The sequence below is a fragment of the Anolis sagrei genome, chromosome 1 (assembly GCF_037176765.1).
Source record: "Anolis sagrei isolate rAnoSag1 chromosome 1, rAnoSag1.mat, whole genome shotgun sequence".
NCBI lineage: Eukaryota > Metazoa > Chordata > Lepidosauria > Squamata > Dactyloidae > Anolis > Anolis sagrei.
In genome coordinates this window covers 56,601,858-56,621,792 of record NC_090021.1, presented here as the reverse complement: position 1 = coordinate 56,621,792, position 19,935 = coordinate 56,601,858, and the positions used below count along the sequence as shown (strand labels likewise).

The following is a 19,935-nucleotide window of genomic DNA, read 5'->3' as shown; positions in this document are numbered from 1 at the left end:
ATAACTTGTGTTGGATGTTCAACCAGTTACTTCAGAAATGGTTACTGTGGACTGATGTGTTAGAAAGAATGTTCTGTATTATGCATTTCTGGGGAGGTCTGGCAAGAAAAATGGGAAGGTAGCCCAAGGGGAAAAACTGAATTGTTTTCCTGATGCACTGTATGGGTTGGAACAACTATGGAAACATATGACAATTTACAGTTGACTGATTAATATGTTTACCACCAGATGGCAGGCTGATGTCTGAAAAACACCATATCTTTATGAATTTGATAGACATTTATTCTCATGCAAATGGGATAGACATTCATTCTCATAAAGTAGTCAGTGTGGACTATTGAACTGTTGATGCGAGATCACACAGGCATGCTTTTAAAATATTCTGCTACACACAGTTTAATGAAGTCAAAGAATGAGTAAGATGGGACAAGAATTCCAGTATCAGAACAAGCAATTTAAATAAAATGTTTATACACACACACACACACACACACACACACACACAAGATACAGTGAAAGAACATTCATTTTTAGTTTAAAAAACAAATTTTAATTGCAAATTCAAAGGCCTTTCAGATAAAAGAAGTTGTAACCTTTATGCATTTTAGGTTACTTTCATCTGTTTCTAAACAGAAATCAGTAAACCAACATACTCTGGAAAAATTGTGAAAATAAAATACATAAAATAAATGTGTTAGATGTGTTTGATGTAGAATGCTAGACACTATTTTTCTTTGTAAAATAGATAAGACTAAGGACTTTATCTCACAAAGCCTCTACTCCATGGCAGTTGTGCAGTCAGAGATAGGAGATACATAGTAGGATGAGCACCTTTGATGATGCACCGTTCTTCCCTCACACAATTGTCCCAATTTGCAAAGTCATGGTTCTATGATCTTATTTTAATATACTCTTGTAACTGTGCCTTCTCACACTTCCAGTGCTCCTTATCTTTTACTAAAAACAATAAAATATGTACAATAACTTTTCATTTTCAGCGATGGGTAACAAAAAAGGGCAAATGTAACTGGAAAGTATTAAATAAAGCAAAACAGCTTGGGAATAGTGACAAGAGTCAGAGAAGGATAATCCCACCTTCTGATATATTGCTGCCAGCATACTCGCACAGAAGTGGAGCAGATCCATCACACAAGGTAAGTGACACTGTTAGGAATTTTGAAGGATTATGAGCTATTGGTGGGTTTTGCCCATCAGTAACAATGGATCATTCTATCATGGGAAGGAGACAGACCCACATGAAATGGCAAAAGGGACTCCCACCAAAGGTGATGGTCCAGCTTCAATGCCAGTTTGTCTTCCTTGTGCAATAAGGTCCTCTGCCTAGAAATAAATGAAGGAGGGGAGAGTCAGAAGAAAAAAAATTAAAAGATTTCATTTCAGTTATTTCTTTCACAATGCATATACATTATAACCCAAAAACCTAGATTGGAGTGATTTAATATTGGGGGTTACACACTAGTTGTGCTATTTAGCCCTTGTGTGGAATAAATGCCACATGAACAACTCAGATTGTGCAACCCTAAATTGCATGTGAACATTTCAGATATAAATGCATCTAGAGCAGTGGTTCTCAACCTGTGGGTCCCCCGGTGTTTTGGCCTTCAACTCCCTGAAATTCCAGCCAGTTTACCAGCTGGGTTGTTGTAGGTTTTTCAGGTTGTTTGACCATGATCTAGAAGCATTCTCTCCTGACATTTCTCCTGCATCTGTGGTAAGCATTCTCAGAGGTGGTGAAGTGACCTTACACCTCACGACCTCACAACCTCTGAGGATGCTTGCCACAGATGCAGGTGAAACGTCAGGAGAGAATGCTTCTAGAGCATGGCCATACAACCTGAAAAACTTACAACAACCCAGTGATTCCAGCCATGAAACCCTCGACCATACAGTTTACCTGCTGTTAGGATTCCTGGGAATTGAAGGCCAAAACATCTGGGGACCCACAGGTTGAGAACCACTGATCTAGAGGGTAACTTACATATGCATAAGGCACCAACGGGGTCCTCTCAGCATCATTTCAATGACAATGTTAACTGTCTAGATTTTAATTTTATCTCCCTTAATTTCTATTCAATGGATATATTTCATGACTAAAATGCCTGCAATACAACAAAAACTTCGAAGTCGGACACTAAAATTTGTATGTTGTACTTACATTTTCTATGTCTCCATAAATGCCCAAGTAATTTAAAAAAAAATTGTGTAGGCCAGAATCTGCTATTATGGTATAGGTTACATAATGTTTTATATACCTAATTTCTTAGCATATATGCTAACCTTGTTAAAGAATTGCAAAGATGTGTGACGATGGGATAGTGTCAAGATTACACCTATATGTATCACACTGTTGACCATAAATTGTACATGAACTAGTAACCTAATGCTAGGAGCCCCCGGTGGCACAGTGGGTTAAAGCCCTGTGCTGGCAAGACTGAAGACCGACAGGTCGTAGGTTCGAATCCTGGGAAAGGCAGATGAGCTCCCTCTATCGGCTCCGGCTCCTCATGCGGGGACAAGAGAGAAGCCTCCCACAAGGATGACAAAACATCAGAAATCATCCGGGCATCCCCTGGGCAACGTCCTTGCAGACGGCCAATTCTCTCACAACAGGAGCAGTTGCTCCTGATACGACAAAAAACAAACAAACCTAATGCTGCAGCGAAGAAGGAAAATATTATTCTATCCTGCATTAATAAAAGTATAGTTTGCAAGACAAGAGGAGTAAGTTGTACTATGTGTATTCTGTGCAAGTCAAAGGAATAAGCATGATGATAAAGAACAAAACCTATAAAGACAGAGTGATTCAGTCTAGTGAAGACAAGATACAAATACATAAATATCTAAATATTTAAATATCACAAGGGTTGTCAGAGAAATCAAGTTGCAGATTTGTTCTTTGCTGCTCCAGAGGGTAGAACCAGGTATAATAGTTTTAAGTTACTGGAAGACAGCTTTTAATTGGATCTTAGAAGGCACTTCTTCATGGTATGAGCAATTTGGCAATGCAACTAATTATCAAGAGTGATGATGGGGTCTTTTTCTCTGAATCAGCTACCTGACAGGGGTGTTGTGACTGGTGTTTATGTATGTGTGTTTGCTGGATTTGATGGCCTATGACTCCTCTTCCGTCTCAATGATTTTGTTCTATCATTCTACTCATTTGATGATGGAACCGTTTGAATCAAGTTATCATTTAAGCTTCACAATATAAAGTGATGATACATAAATTCCATATATTCCTAGAGTATCTTTATTTGCTCTATAATTTAACAACATTACACCTAGAAAATAATTACATTATAGTTATAACATTTCTTCCACTTAGACTTCATTTATAAAACAAAAAATTAAATATTATGAACCATTACAAGGTCAGCTCAACTCAATTCTTAATTATAAACAAAAACAAGCTGAAGGAGACACCTCCTGGCTGCAGCATATATGTTTGTCACATATATGGTGTGTACCTGGATTTCTCTTTCACCTGACATCATTCCTAACATAGTTTATTGGGGGGGGGGGATCTAAATTGGAATCCCCACAACTTGATGTTGGATTCTCATTCTTCAGGATTCAGCAGTTCTGAACACTCAGGCACCCTAATGCTTCTCACCCATCCACGTTGTCCAAGTTTGAGTTTTGATGTAGTTGTAGTAATGTACGGCAATTGCAGCCAACAGCACCAATCTCAGCATTTTTTCTTGTACTTTCCCGAGTGCAGATTTGCCATTGTGTAATGCCAAGGGAGAAAAATATAAGGATAACATACCTGCCCAATCCCTCCTCCCCGTGCCAATCCCCATAAACCGATTCATGAGCACTAGAAGAGATCAGTCTCCCAAAGCTTCTTAAAACAGCCAGTCTCACATAATAGAGAACTGTGCCACTGAACCCTTGAGTTGGCACCAAACCCACAGCTTGAAGAAAACAATTTATTTAACCCTTTTCATGGTCATATCAATGCAAGGTGATGATTAAAAAATCTGCATAATATTAGTTTTTTCAGCTACAGCCGCTGTAAATGCAAATTTCCAAGACATGCTGTGGATGGTGGCCAGTATTACTCGAGTAATTTCAGATACATCTAAACAGGTGTATGTGAAACATCCTAAAGCCTAACATGCAACATGGTATGAATCCGCATGGACACCTCACTTTATACACAATACACTTTTTTTTCTACATAGATACAAATTTTCATAAAAGGACACAGGGATTGATTCAGCTGTGATGAAGTTTTTTACCTTTTTTGCCACTGTGCTTTAATAAATTAAACACAATATTGTTTACTTTCTGTACAAATGTACTGTACTGATTTAGCATAAGATTAGAAGAAATTCATAATAGTGATTCAGGGGAAAGAAAATTTAAATATAACGCAAACATCTAGCAAAGAAATTAACACTACTGAAAATCCTGCTCTATTCAAAGAACCTGGTCCAATAGTTGAAGATGCTTTTTCTTAGCCCTTTGGATAGTTAAGTGATCTAAAAAATATGCATGCTCATGTCTATATTAACAAGTCTAACAACACTTTGCTATAGCTGCAGTACAAGTGAAACAATACAGCTGAAAAGTGTACTTGAGGCAATCTATCTGACAAGATGTATAATCCCATGCTTGATCTCGCAAGTGGAAAGTGGCAGGTTGATTATCTCCATGGAAGATAAGGCTCAGATGCCATTTAAAGTGCCTTTATCAGTCAGACTTCACAGGAACTGTTCCTGTCTCTTTCCATGTCAGCAATGCAGCCCAAAGAAGAATGCAGTAGGTTGGCAATTATGGAATGAAATATTTCAAAACGGAAAAGATGGGAAAGCATAAAGACATCACTGGGCTATCTATTCGTCCAAAGACAGGGGTGGAGAAAAAGCCAAAAGGCATTCCACATAGTGGAAGTGTTAAGTGTTGGATGTCAACCACTGGCCACCAAGGTAGTCTTACCCCTGTGTTGGATGCTTCAGTCATACAGACCCAGTGCTTAAACAGCTGCTTTGGTAATAGAGAAGGAAGCCTCAGAACAGCCATGGTTCCCAGTATACAAATGGTTCTGCTCCAGGAACATCTCCACCAAGAGAAATAAACACAATCAGACAATTTGTCTATAGAATATGACTCTGGCTGGATGGACTGCCAGGGCTCACTTTCGCTGTTTGCCTGTACTGCTCAAATTCACAGACATACAGCGACACTGCTTGACTTTCTGGATTTTCTTAAGTCGGAAAGGTGGGTCCAGCCCAGGGCACTCTAGCCGAACAGTGAAGGAGGTGACTTTCTGAGGCTTGCAGAAGGCACAGGACTGGAATGACTCCTCTTCCTTCTTCACATGCCTTGGGATATAGAAAGAGTTGCACTGGCCATAGCAGAAGCGGTTGATGATGGTGTGACTGATACAGCCCTCCTCACTAACCGTCTGGCGCAAGGGTTGGGTTTTGCACCAATCACTTTTCAGATACTTCCTTTCGGTGACCACCAGAGCTTCTTGGCTAGAGGCCAGGACCTCTTTGTTTAGATGTTGTCGCCTCTCTGAGTTGTTGCTTCTGCTGTCTTTGTAAGGAGAAGGGATGGCTCCTGCAGGACGATTTTTTCTGGTTTCTGACACATGAATCAGAGTGGACACAAGAAACAAGGATAAAGCGAGTTTCCAGATCATCCTGCAGGGAGACAACAAATTCAGGATTGAACACAAATGCAGGAAAAAAATATCAAGTTTTCTTTATAGCCACTATGACTCCCCTTATGGAGAGAATACGTGGGGCATAAATAAACATAATAATAAATGTATCATTCTAAGCTGCTCTGTTAAAGAAAGGAGAAAGAAAAGCTATATGTTGGTTGTGACAAATTTGATTGCAAATTATCTATATGCATTTGGCTGCATTTATATGGCCATCGGAATTATCTCTTGTTTTGAGAACATCCTCGCTAATTTGCCTTTCTCACTGGGATTTTCATAAGCTGATATCTGAAGTTTTATCCATGAAAGCAAAAAATCCAAAGTAATTTTTCCTCAGTTTGTACCACTGGCTTGAGCAGATATAAAAACAATTATCTTCTATGCCAGCAAGCTCAAGAGTACATTAATTTTATTCTTAAAAGTAGCAATGGGTGATTTTGGTAATTCTCTTTCTGCTTCAAGAAGTATTTGAAAACTAAAGTATTCAAATGCTATTTGATGTATTCTGAAAAAAAATCATGTCGTTGTTTTGCACAGAAATCGGAATTTTCAGCATAGGAAATAATATGTTGACACAGAAAATGAAGAACTTGCTGTAATAGGACAATGTATTCTAAATAAAAATTTCATGTGGTTCGTTTTGCATAGAAAACAACATTTTCTGTGCAAGAACTAATATTCTGCATTAAATATTATTTCTGATGCAGCACAAGCTGTTTCCTCTGCAGCTAAAATGATATTTTTGTGAAAAACAACATACGAATGTGGTTCAAAATAAGTTCAGAACTACAAATATTTTTGTCATTCCAGGATTCTTCTTATCATGGTTTCTCCATACATGAAATACGTGTTTTTCAATCATTTTAAAAAAGCTTTTGAATATTCTTTTCAATCTTACACAAAATAAACACTTTCTTTTTTAAAAAAAAATATGTTTATTATATATTTTATTTACTTTAACTTCTGGCATCTAGTGTTATTTTTCTGCTTATACATATTATCTATCCCTCACCAATGTGCTCCCCTCCTCCCCTCCCAAGTCACAGCTTTTACATATCATATGTCGAAAATTTCAATTCTTCTTGTGGAGGTAACTTTCATTCTTTCTTTTTTTAATCCTTTTTCAATAAATTTTCTCAATACATCATCAAAATTACTTTGTTTCCATATACCTCTTTTAACTTTTAATATACATGTCAGCTTATCATTTATTGCCAATTTCCATACTTCCTTGTATCACTCCTCTATTTGTATATTTATTTCTCTTTTCCAATTCCTTGCTATAAGCAGTCTTGCAGTTAATAAGTTGGTTATCACATTTTATCCTCTTTTTTCAATTGTTTATTATTATATAATGATAATAAAGCTATACTAGGACTTCTTTCTATTTTAATCTTTATTATATCTTCTATTTCTCTAAACACTTTCCCCCCAAAATTATTTACATATTTACATTGACACCACATATGTATATAGGTTCCTGATTCTTGACATCCTCTCCAGCAATTTTTTGAGTAGTTTTTATTTATATTTGCTATTCTTACTGGTGTTAGGTATTAACTTATAATAATTTTCTTTAACCCATATTGATACATTTTTAAAATGTCTTTGTCTCCATAATTAACAACATAATTTAACCCATATTGATACATTTTTAAAATGTCTTTGTCTCCATAATTGTTGCCACTCTGTTTCATTTATTTTTATCCCTTATCTTCTTCCCAGACCTCTTTGAGGATGTTATTTTTTGTTTTTCCTTCCTTTATTTCAATTATTATCTTATATACTTTACTAATTATTCCTTTCAAATTTTCATGCTCCTCTACAGCTCTTTCATTTTGTATTATTTGTTCAAATTGGTTAAGCTTACTTCCGTTTTTATTTTTTACCCAATGTTTAAACCATTGTTCTAATTGTATACAATGGAACCATGTCAATTTTATTTCTCTAAATTCTTCCATAATCGTTTGTTTCTTCATTCCAACCTTTATCAAATCCCCTATTTTGGGCTTTTCCAGTTTTGTTGTTGTTGTTTATTTGTTCAGTCGCTTCTGACTCTTCATGACCTCATGAACCAGCCAGCGCCGGAGCTACCAGCTTGCTCCATATTAATAAAACAACTGGAAAGATCTGAAACTTAAGCTAAGATCTGAATCTTTCCAGATGAGGACCCTATTCCAACCTTTATCCAATCCCCTCTTTTGTCTAATCTTTTCCCCTTAACTTTTTATCCATTAAAAAGCTACTTACCTAAGTAGAGAATTGATGCCCACGTCTTGAGCCATTCAGTCTTATTTTCAGAAAGTTCAGAATACTGCATGAACAAGAAAAAATGTTATTTTAAGTTAATATTGCTGGTGAACACTATCACTCTACATCAGGGGTCCTCAAATTAAGGCCCGGGGGCCAAATACGGCCCTCCAAGGTCATTTACCCGGCCCTTGCTCAGGGTCAACATAAGTCTGAAATGACTTGAAAGCAAACAACAACAACAATAATCCTATCTCATCAGCCAAAAGCGGCCCATACTTCCCATTGAAATACTAACAGTTTATATTTGTTAAAATTGTTCTTCATTTTAATTGTTGTATTGTTTTTAAGAGTTTTTGCACTACAAATAAGATATGTGCAGTGTGCATAGGAATTCATTCATGCTTTTTTCAAATTATAATCTGGCCCTCTAACAGTTTGAGGGACGGTGACCTGGCCTTCTGTTTAAAAAGTTTGAGGACCCCTGCTCTACATGAAACATGTGGCTACTGGCTAAACCTCTGTAAATATTTATGCATCCTATTTTGCAACGAAAGTTATTAAATGGTACCTATGTTCTTTAAGTCCTGTTCTTGAAGACAGATATTTGCTAATTAACCCAATTTTCTATGTTGTGATAAGAATGGCAATCAATTTGATTTTCCTGTAAATATGTGTGTTCAGAATCACAGTCAGAATGGAAAGCTATTATGTTCATTAAAAGATTTTAACTAGACTTCAGAGGAGCTGAAGCTCTCAATTTGATTTAGCAGTGGGTGATCATGGCCAAAACCATTGGATGTTAACTGGATGTTCAGGCCAAATTCCTTTCCAATCAACTAATTACAGCTTTCTCAGGAGATGCAACTGAAACTAGTATTATTCCTTTCCTTTCTTCGTTGCCAGCTCTAAGAACATGCAAACAATGAGTCAGATGTGAATAAAAGCTCATTTCATTATTGTAAAGCCAAACTATTGGAAAATAAATGTGGACGAGTGCTTTGCCTTCTGATCTTCTTGTGCATCCTGCTACATATGATATATAAAAGCAAGAAAATGAATTCACCCACTACTTGCTGTGAGTTTGTAGTTTGATGTTTCCAACTCAGTAATTTGAATCCAAATCTGCAGCTCTCTGTGCAGATTCATCCAGATAACTAATTCAGAGTTTCCTTCCTTTCTTCTCTCCCAGTTCCACTGTAAAAGTGTGGTTCTATAAACATCACTTTGCAAAAGAATGCAGGAGGAACTAGAAAACATCTTGTACCCTACTATGAATTATCTGGGGAGGGGACTAGTTTATTACTTGATTGCATTTCCGAATCATCTCTTCATTCAATGAGTGCTTGTGGTTATTTGTAATCAACCATAAGAACAACAAAAGGCAACAATTCCAAAATAAACTAAAACAAGCTTTCTTCCCATCTCTGCAATAATCCCAATACAATTAGGTCTGCTATCAGGTCCTATTTTTTCTTAAGCAGTAGTCTCAAAGTTAAAATTCTGATTTTGAAACTTCTTGGTTTTTTGTTTCATTGTCAGTTTATTGCAAGAGATCTGAAAGAGGAATGCAAAACAGGGCAGTCATCTTTAATAACAACACGTACCATGCACTGCTGAATAGACAAAGAGGATCCTGAAACAAATCGGAGAGTCAAAAAAGTTTGTGTGCTGGACTATGACTCTGGAGACCAGGGTATAAATTCCCCCTCAGCCATGGAAACTCAGCATGCCTCAAACTGATGGCCTCAGGGAAAATCAAGGGCAAACTTGCTCTAAGCAAATCTTGCCAAGAAAAATCTATGATAAGATTGCTATAAGTTTGAACAGACTTGGAGGTACACAACAAGATGATCAAATCAAGCCTAAATCTTGCTTGAAGCCAAAAGAACTAAACTGAACCAATCCTACTTCAACTATATCATGAGAAGATCTGACTCACTTGGAAACACAAGAAGGCTTGTTTAGGTAGAAGACAGTAAGGAAAAATAAGAATGCATTACAGATGGAGGGAATAGAGGAACCCATGGATTTAAGAAGGGAAGATCAACCAGAGCTGTTGATGGTGACTTGAAGGGCTCAAACTCATACAGAATCACCACAAATTGAAGCCTACTTAAATGGAGCTTAAGATGGCAAACATCGTTTCAAAAACAGTACAGATTTTTTTTCAAATATTTTTTATGCAGAAAGATATTATTTACAAGTATGTGTTTAAAAGAAAGAGAAAAAAGGGTAACTGGGGTGTCTGGGTATGGAAAGATTAATGGGCTGGGAGAGCCCTACACTATAGGTGATAAGAAAGAGAAATAGGACTGGGGTAACAAGAAAGGGAACAACAAAGACAACCAAAGTGGAGAAGATTAGAAGCTGAATTCTCTAAATCCCCCTCCCAGCTTCCCATATCCCAATCCTTGCCTAACGTTACCAAGCCCTTAACTAAGATTTTTTTTCTCTTTTCTCTTACTTTTTTCTTCCTCTATTTTACTTGTTACCCCAGTACAGAACAATTTATAAAGATAAAATATCAAACATTAAAATTAATAAAAATCATTAGAAGATTATACAAATGATAAAACTGCATCGTATAGCATTGAAAGCTCACCCCACTTCAATTTCTAACAGGTTGGTGATGTGAGGATGTTTTCAGTTGTGTCATCAAAAAGAGAGAACAGAGGGAGTTGCTTTGCCCTCACTAGGGAGGAAGGTCCAATGATTGGGTTCTACTAAATGAGCTTAGAAGATGATGGAACAGTCAGAAGGACTTTTCTATATAATTTTAGACATTTATGGGCTCACATTCCTATCTTATACAATGAGAAGTGTTCTGGACAATTCTACTAGGTTTTCCGGAATGAAAAATGGATAAAGTCCTATCTTCTGTAGAACACTGAATTTCAGCTTGTGTTTATTAATACCTGGTTATGTGATAAGCTACACTTTCTGAAATTCCTTCTTCTATGCAGACGTTAAAAGTTAAAAAAATCTATCTCTGGTTTTCAAACTGGCAGCCCTAGATATTGCCCTTTCCCACATTATAGCCATTCCAGAAGTAGCCCTTTCTTCCAGTCATCTCTCAGTCAGGATGCATCCTACCCTAGCTCAGCCTAAGGCAGAGTTCTCTATCTAATAAGCCACTCTGGATACTTTTCTGAAACCTTAATATCTGAAGGGCAGGGCAAGGTCTGGCAGACAGCAATTGCAGCTTTGGCTGCAGCAGCAATACAGTTACTAGATAAGCAACGTCTGGCACACTTCTGTATTACCTCAGGCTTTCTTTCAAGGCCAGGCTTTGGCAGCAGAGACTGCAGGTCAGCTCTTCCAATACTTTTACTCTGAAGTGTCAGGCCTTGAAACAGTCACTTTACACACAATGTTCAGCCAACACAATAACCTTTTAAAGATTGTGATTTGAAGATTAACAGCGGTCCTTTCTTTTACAAAATGACTCTCTGGCTCCAAAGAGCATTACAATCCTAAAATGTCCCTTGCTTTAAAAGTTTCACTTGCTGTCATAATGCAATTGGGGCTCCTCCTAGTAATTAAATGGCTGTGGAAGAATGTTGCCTCATCGTTTACAATGTCTCCCTCAAGTATTGGGTAATGTGCTGAAAAGTACCAGAGCTCTGTTCTGTAGAGTATCATTTGACCTAGAAGCACTCTCGCACAACCCCCCTCCCCTTTATCTGCGACATAACATGGGAATCTACAACATAGCAATACACACCTGCACACATAGTATATAAGGAAAGCATTCTCACAAGAAGTTAAAGGATATGGGTATTTCCAGATGTCAAAACAAAAAATATTTTGACTGAAATTGGCATGTGCAAGGTGATTGTCCCTGCTCACAAGAATCACACGGCACAAGATCACATTGGATTAACAATGGCCATGACCTGTTTTATTGGTTACAGCTCACAACAGGGGTCCTGGATTCCAAATCAGCTAGCCTATGTGCTCAGCCAGTGGCATGAACTCCACTCGGACAGGTAATGACCCACTGTCTGATTTAAAACCCTTACCAAACTGCTAATGGCATCATCAAGAGCACTGCGGAGGTGCCCATCCAGCAACCGATCTGTGCCCACCTGTGCAGCTACTTCCCTCAGCACAAGCAGGAATGAACAGTTCTGACACCATACACAGAGGATCCACAGTGGAAAGGGATACAGGACCCATACCAACCACTCCAGGTTATGACAGAAATAAACAAAGAACATGAATAAAACCAACAAAAATTAAAGGAACCAGCAAGTGGAGAGTCCTCAAATGCAACTGACTGAGGGAGCCTAGGCAGCCAACTAATATACAGGGCTGGCAGACCAGAAGGAAAATGTTTTCCCTCTGGTCCAAACCCTTTCAGGCAATCAGCTCACATCACGGTGGAAAGAGCTAATTGCATAGTGTTCCCACATTCCAGTCAGATGCACTGCTGGGAATGGGGAGAATTGGGGCAGGGAAAAAGATGGCAGGCAGACCACTCGTGCCTGCACTGCAACCACCTCACCTGGTAGAGTAGGGCATCTTGTACTGCAGTTTAATATCCATAACTGCTTCCCCAGTACACCGTATGAGCCATTGGCTAGACTGAGTCTAAGAGGTTCATTTGTCTTTCTACCATGGTGTGAGGAAGATGGTTTCATCACCATTCCACTAGTGAAAAGAACTGTAACAATCAGAAGTAAGACCACATCAAAATTCAGCCTTTGTGTGTCCTGATGGGAAGGCAAGTGAACCTTCTTTGCCCAATCTGGCTGCTGGCTCTATAGGTGTGGTGAGGGGTGAAGTATGGCCAAAAAACACTGCTTACGGCTTACTTACACAGGTGTAGATGAAAAATTCTTGTAATAATTCTGAATTTGAGATAAGCGCTAGCCTAATCCAGCACTAGAATATGAATTTGATGGATATGTTTTCCAGTTTACTCTTATGAATACAAAGAATGCCCAGATATATCTTGATACAGAAAATTTGGAATGGAGGGAAATGCACTTGTTAACTAAAGGGCTTCCTGAAATTGAACCAGGATTAGTATTAGTATTTATATTCCACTTCTTCTCTCCCAAAGAAGACTAAAAGAGGCTAAGTTGCAGGAGTCCTCTACAGCCATGTGATGAGTAATGGCTGATTCCAAGAAAACTAAAAAGAAAAACTCAAAGGGAAATTATTGGTTTCAAAATGGCTGTTTGTGGTGGCTTTGCTTGTAATGTAGAAGGCACCAAGTTAATAGGTCATGTCATCCCAGGCAGTATATTATTCCCCTAATGTCATCACATTACACATTCTCAGAAAGATGCTAAATTGCCTTGAAAGGAATAATGTTAAACAGAAGTTCTACCAACTGAAGTTGCTGAAATGAGTCTTGAGAGCAAACTGGAAACTGAATTTAAAATATTAACATTAAGAAATCTGCTATCAGATCCCATTTTTGTAGTGTGACATTCTTAAATATAAATTTCAGCTTATTATGGGTAAAATGTAAAATGCTGGTGAAACCTTCCCTGTGAGAGGTGACTAAGGCTGAATCTATACCATAGAATGAATGATTTTTGTCTCCACTTTAATTGCCATGGCTCAATGCTATAGGAGTTGTAGTTTTAGAAAAGTCTTTAGCTTTTTCTGACAAAGAGTGTTGTACCAGGCTACAAATCCCATGATTCCATAGCACTGAGCCATGACAGTCAAAGCGATGTCAAACTGCACTCATTCTACAATGCTGATGCCCCATAGGTTTCACTTATAGTATCCGAGTTCTGCTTCTAATCATGTATTTCTGAAGTTATCACCCATTAGCTTCCTCCTGGAGCAAATTTCCTCCCTTGTCCAATACGCTTTGGCTGGACCCAAAGATGAAGGAGCATTAGATTATTCAACCTGTATGTGCTTACGTTGCTGGAATTTGCACCAGCACCTTCTGATGGTGGGGCTTATGGCTTTGGTCCATTCCCTCAAGTGGAATGCTTGCAGCTACTCTTTCGACCATCATTGTCTAAGCTAGAGATCACATTACTGTTGAGATTTTGCTCTCCACTGCCTGCTTGCCATGAAAGCTTATTATTTTCAATATTTTATTACCAATCTAGAGATCCAAGCTGCCCTTATGTTGGAACCTCCTCACACTGCCTGGCTCTAACATCTAAGGTCTCTTTTTTGCTTGTGTGCATGTATATTCTAGAGCACACATGCCAACCACAAGACCTGCAGGCCAAATCCAGCCTGCCACCTATTTTATGTGAGGCTTCCAATGCCAGGGCAACATAGTTACATTTATACAGTGTTACAAACAACCCTTTGAAGGCAACCATAAGGTTGATGTGGCCCTTGATGAAAATTAGTTTGACACCTGTGTTCTAGAGATAGAAGACCACAGTTTTCTCGATTTATAGAACCGAAATGGAAGAGACCACAAAGGCCATTAGTCCAAATCTTTGCCATTGCACAAATACACAATAAAAACACTCAGAAGATAAATCCATCCAACATCCATTTAAACACATGCAAAGAAGGAGCTCACTGACCTCTGAAGCCATCTGTTCAGTTTCATACATTAAAAAGCAGGAAAGAGAGGGAGATTATTAACAGGTGAAATATTTGTGGTGGTAATGCCAAAACCTCTATATGACATCCCAGAATTCCAGCTGCAACATGTCCTTGGGAAAAAATGCCATGAAAAAAGGAAAAATACTTGGATTTCAAGGAGACCATTCAATGCATTTTGTGGCACTCTTTTGATTGTACTTGTATTTCTCTGATTCAGAGCATTATGCAGCAGCTCCCCATTTACCATGGATCCCTACATTGCAAAGGGCCTTCATTAGTTTCCATGGAAACTATGCATTCTACCAAGAAAAGAGATGCAAACCAAGGACAAAAAACAAAATACACAAGATAAACAATCTAGTGATACAGGGTACCATAAAGTTTTTATTGGCACTTATTTGGGAAAACTGGCCAAGTGAGCAGAAATAAAAATTTATATCATAATGAACATTTTATCCAGTTTTTCATAAGGAAATAGGAAATAAAAATCTAAGAAAGGAAAATCAAGTAATTATTGACTATTACTGACTTGTTTATTATGTTAGATTCTGTAGTTTCAGGACAACCTTTTGCTTAATTGGTTTCCTCCAAATGTGAAACATACCATTCCCGCTCAGGACAGTCAACTTGAGGAAGTCTTCTTTGGAAAATAAATGTCTTCACAAGACCCTTCCTTAAAGTCAGATGAAACTCAAATCTACCTTTTAACACTCTTCTGCTCTGCCATCACATACTTTTCCTTTCATCTGATGTGCAGCCCAACCTGATTTGAAGGTGGTGATGGATCCTCAGCTCTGCCACAAGCATTTTAAACAGCTAAGAAGAAACCAATGTTGAAAGAAACTCCACACGGCAGAAAGACATTTGTTTTGACCGAAACTATGGAACACATATTGCATTCCCCTAAAGCAGTGGTGTCCTACCTTTTTGCTATCCAGATATTTTGGGCTTCAGGTCCCAGAATTCTTTACCATTGAACAAGTTGGCCAGAGTTCCTGGGAGCTGGAGCCCTCCAACATTTGGAGGATCAAAGGTTGGACACCACTGCCCCGAAGTATGTGAAATTAGCACCTATATACCAGCTTTGAACATTAGACTGCCTACCTGTGTAGTTATTTTTCATATTTTTTCAGGAGCTACCAAGAAAAGAAGAGGTCAATTGAGCAGAAAGGAGATAGAGAGATCAGGTTGAAACAAGGTTGTTGTGAAAAAGACATCCTTTGTTCTTCTGCCTTATCCACCTACACTCAATGAGTGTTATGAGTGGGTGTCCATGGGATAGGTACAGGTGGTGCACATGCATGAATGTGAAGGATGCATGACGGCTCTACAAAATAGGTATGACTTGCATATTTAAAAAATGGAAGGTGCACTTAAGTGAGTTGTGAGAGAAAGCACATATATGTCTGATTAAGCATACTCATAGACCATCATGGGTAATTTTCCCATATGTGTTTCAATGCATGTCTTTGTAACTTTAACTCAGTAGTGCATGTAGTTATATCTGTCTGTGAATGTAGGGACAGCTGGCCTTCCATATCCACAAGTTCTGCATCCATGGATTCAATGAATTACAGAACAAAAATATTTTTAAAATCCAAAAAGCAACTTTAGATTTTGCTGTGCACCAACCATGAAGTCAAAGTGTAGGCTTACCTTGCTGTATTCTCCTGCCATTTCACAGATCCTGAGGCTCTCTCCGGCACTTGTTTAAGTTGTTCTCCATTTTATATAATGAGTGCATTCTACTACACCATTGTTTAAAACGGGACTTGTGCATACATGGCTTTTGGTATCTATGGTGTTGGGGCTGGAGTAAAACAGATATTGAAGGCCCATTGCACATGAGTTAAGATGGTTGAGAGTCTACTTACAAATATAAGTGTTTGAATATGTTATAAGTGTATCTAAACATGTCTTTTTGTATATATGAAAATATGCAAGATGGAAAAGAGCAGTCTGTGTGAGAATACATATCAATACCATTTCCCATCTTTCTCCTATATTACTAGCTTCTTCCTCACAGTTATGAGTGTTCACCAGACATTTGCATACTCTATTTAGTGGGGCGATATCTGGTATCACTAAATGGTTATTTGTAAGATGCTAAACTCTCTTGATGTTATAATTAACTCACAATGCAAACTTACATATCTGTCCCAAAGTAACATGTTACTTTATCTGTATTCAATAAAATAGCATTTCACTCCTTTGTGCCCCCATCCTTCTTCTGTTTGTTTAAAACTGTTCTCCAAGCTGAAGGAGGTGGATTCTTATTTAAGAGGGAGTGGGGCAGAGGAAGGGTTACATTCCTGATTAAATATTAGGAAAAGAAATTACATTAACTCAGCCACCAGACAGTCTGTTGGCTGGAGCTCTTAAGAGCAACCAAATTGTTTTGCTACAAGAGAACTGGTTTGCCCAGCTCAAACTTTATTAAATAAAGGAGCTCTCACATGTCAGAAAGATTTGCTTATTAAGAGGGAACAGAATGAAGTAGTTTTCTTATATTTGCTAAGATCAAGTCCCAGATATTTTTAGGGATTATAATGATCTAATATGTTTTACAAATACTTCTTGAAGTTAGAGAGAGAAAATGACTTCACCTTTTCAAACAAAGAGTGGACTGATCAGACAATCTGATTTTCCCTGACACACATGGACTTTTATTTGGCAAATGTGTGGGATTGAACTCAGAAGACTTCTGAAAGATGCTGGAAAGCATCTCAAGAATCAGACAGCTCTCTGCTCAACAACTCATACAAGCTGACCAAAACCCAAGTGGCCAGATGAATTGTGTCTGTCAAGGACAGCAGTTGCACATTAGATCCCTCAGACAGTCAAACGAGACTAGACTTCCAACACTGCATTTGATGGTTGGCTGCATTTGTCAATTGCTGGGTGGCTGCCTGAATCAATGCTGTTTCCCCAGGGATCAAAATATAAGATCACTCACTATGGAGAGGATTAAAGCAAAAGCAGTTTTTCCAGCCTCATTAACACATCTGGTAAAATAGCAAAATACACAATAAATTTGACCAATTTAGGTGAGGCCAACCACCAAGTTCTGACTTAAAATGATATGAAGGTCATTCGTGTGTTAATATCTATAGCCAATGGCTGGAACAAATTAACAAAAGAGAAACTGTAAGAACATGTTACAGCATTCTTCAATCTCCTTTCTGCTTGCCTTATGGAGGTTTCATTCTCTTCTGTAGAGATCTTGGGCTTTGGAGGAGGTACCCCTAGTATGGCCTTCCAGTAATGGCCAGCCAGAGCCAGCATATGATTCCATCACCATGGAGTTCCCCCAGGGTCAGATGTTTCACCCAACATAGGTGAGGAGGTGGTTATGAGGTGATATCTGGCCCTCTGTCATGACCCAAATTACATTGCTCCCCCAACATATTTAGCTGCTCAGGATGTTAAGTTCAACTAGGTCAATAAATGCAGTTTATTTTCCCATATCTCTGGTTTCTTCATTTCATGGTGAGAATTCAAAGTAATGTAAAACTTGAACATCTAGGTGAGTAGAGCGCAGCACCCCAACTAATCATGAAGTGGTCCTCGAGGTGATATTGGACTATGGACCTCTTCATACGGCCCTATTGGTCCGTGCTGTTGCACCATGAAAGACAAGGCACAACAGGGTCCCATCTGATGGGGATGGGACAGGGTGTGTTGGCACCGTCCCTATCAGATGGCAGAAAGAGCAGCAACGCACATTGCCCCACTGCCCTTTCTGCCATCATATGGCAAAAAGGGGAGGAAAATGCAGGTGGCTCAATATCCTCCCCGTAATGGTGAAGAAAGCACCTTGTGGCGCTTCCCCTCCACTTTGGAAGGAATGAAGGTGGGGTCTGCTGTGTGTTGTGAAATGGCGCATGGCAGGCATAGTCCTTGCCGCAAATAAAAGCGGCAAAATGGGGCAAAAATGTCCAGTGTGAAGAGGTCCTTAACCTCTCGATATTTTATCAAGTGTCTTCTAGCTCTGCTTATTTTTTGGTACAGTTTCCTACCGTGATCATGATATCACCTGAAATAAATGAATACTTCTCTCCTAAATTCTGGTAGAGATGCAGATTTATGTGAACATGGGGCCATACCAACCTATTTAGTGTTTTACGCTTTGGATTACTGAGTTGCATCATAAATTCCCCTTGTATCAATGTATGTTGCTTCTTCTACTCTCCATTCTCAACACAACAATCTACTCATTAAAGTGGTGTGTGTGTGTTAAAACCATGGTTTATGATCCTGGCTTTCCCCATGCATAGCATTCGTATTTTTCTGTGTTTGGATCTAATGGAAAAGCATCTTTAACAGGAAACAATTCCTGGCTTATTTGACTTGCAGTTAGAAGAAAATAGGAAAAGAATGGTATGAGGACATTTCATATTGGTGAAAATCTATGGAATCATTCAATGGTCTTGTCCAAAACATGCATATAATTTTGAGAGAGTCCATTTTTACTGGTTCCAAGCAAGAGCTAGAAGGGTAAAATTACAATCAATTAAGCTTGCATGTTACGTTCTCCACCCCAGTCTTGAGAAACAAAAGTGAATGCATAGATCACTGCTTTGCCCTTGCATTGCAATGTGATCCCCCATCCCCCACCCCCCAGCCTTCTAAGCAAAGTGCCGTACCAGGCAAATTATTTAAGCAACAGAGAGCTGACCCTAATCTTCCTTTGGTGCAATGCAAACCCCTGTACAAATGAAGAATTCAGTGACTGTACCATAGGCCATAATTACAGCTAATCTATCAGGAGTAGGTTTTGGTTAAAAGGGAAGTCTGTATTAACAACTGTTAGAAAAATGGACCTTGAGTATAGCTGACTTGCTGTATGATCCTAAGTCTACTCAGAAGTTAAGTCTGTTGGGGCAAAAGGGAACCTAGCTCATGTATGGATGTACAGTATTGCAGCTAAAGTTTATGAAGAGTTCAAGAGCACCTGCAAAATTCTGCCAACAGTTATGAAACACAGGTGAGGACGGTTTGACTTCTCTTAGTCATATGGCACCAGACATAGTTTGAAGATAAAAAGGAATTGCTTCTGAGAGTTTCTTTGAATGTAGGTACATTTTTCTGTGGCCATGGAATTTTTTTCACAGAATGAAATTTTTCTGGATATAACACAGCAGATTCTGAATATAGCTGAAGTATTTTAAGATGAAAGGATATGAGCAAAAGAAGCTACAGTATATTCTGGCGTATAAGACTACTTTTTAACCCAAGAAAATCTTCTCAAAAGTCAGGGGTCGTCTTATATGCGGGTGTAGTCTTATGCCTGGGAGTCGTCTTAACTATATTTTAACTGGAAAAGTTGGGGGTCGTCTTATACGCCTAGTCGTCTTATATGCCGGAATATACGGTACCTTCAACTGAGTCAGACCACTGACCCTTCTATTCCAGTAAATGATGACTAGCCTGTTTCCAACAAC

At 38.5% G+C, this 19,935-nt stretch overlaps 1 protein-coding gene across 2 annotated transcripts in view; it reads right to left on the bottom strand.

The window, feature by feature from the left end:
* Positions 1 to 3,257: 3,257 nt before the first annotated feature.
* The window catches only part of GREM2 (gremlin 2, DAN family BMP antagonist), a 40,380-nt gene continuing 23,702 nt past the window's right edge, over positions 3,258 to 19,935 (bottom strand). For both annotated transcript variants that reach the window (XM_067464825.1, XM_060753882.2), the window contains 2 exons: positions 7,949 to 8,012; positions 3,258 to 5,675 (listed from right to left, as the gene is read on the bottom strand). In XM_067464825.1, the coding sequence (XP_067320926.1) occupies positions 5,162 to 5,675; positions 7,949 to 7,983 (549 nt within the window). In that variant the 5' untranslated portion in view covers positions 7,984 to 8,012 and the 3' untranslated portion in view covers positions 3,258 to 5,161. The remainder of the gene's footprint in view (positions 5,676 to 7,948; positions 8,013 to 19,935) is intronic.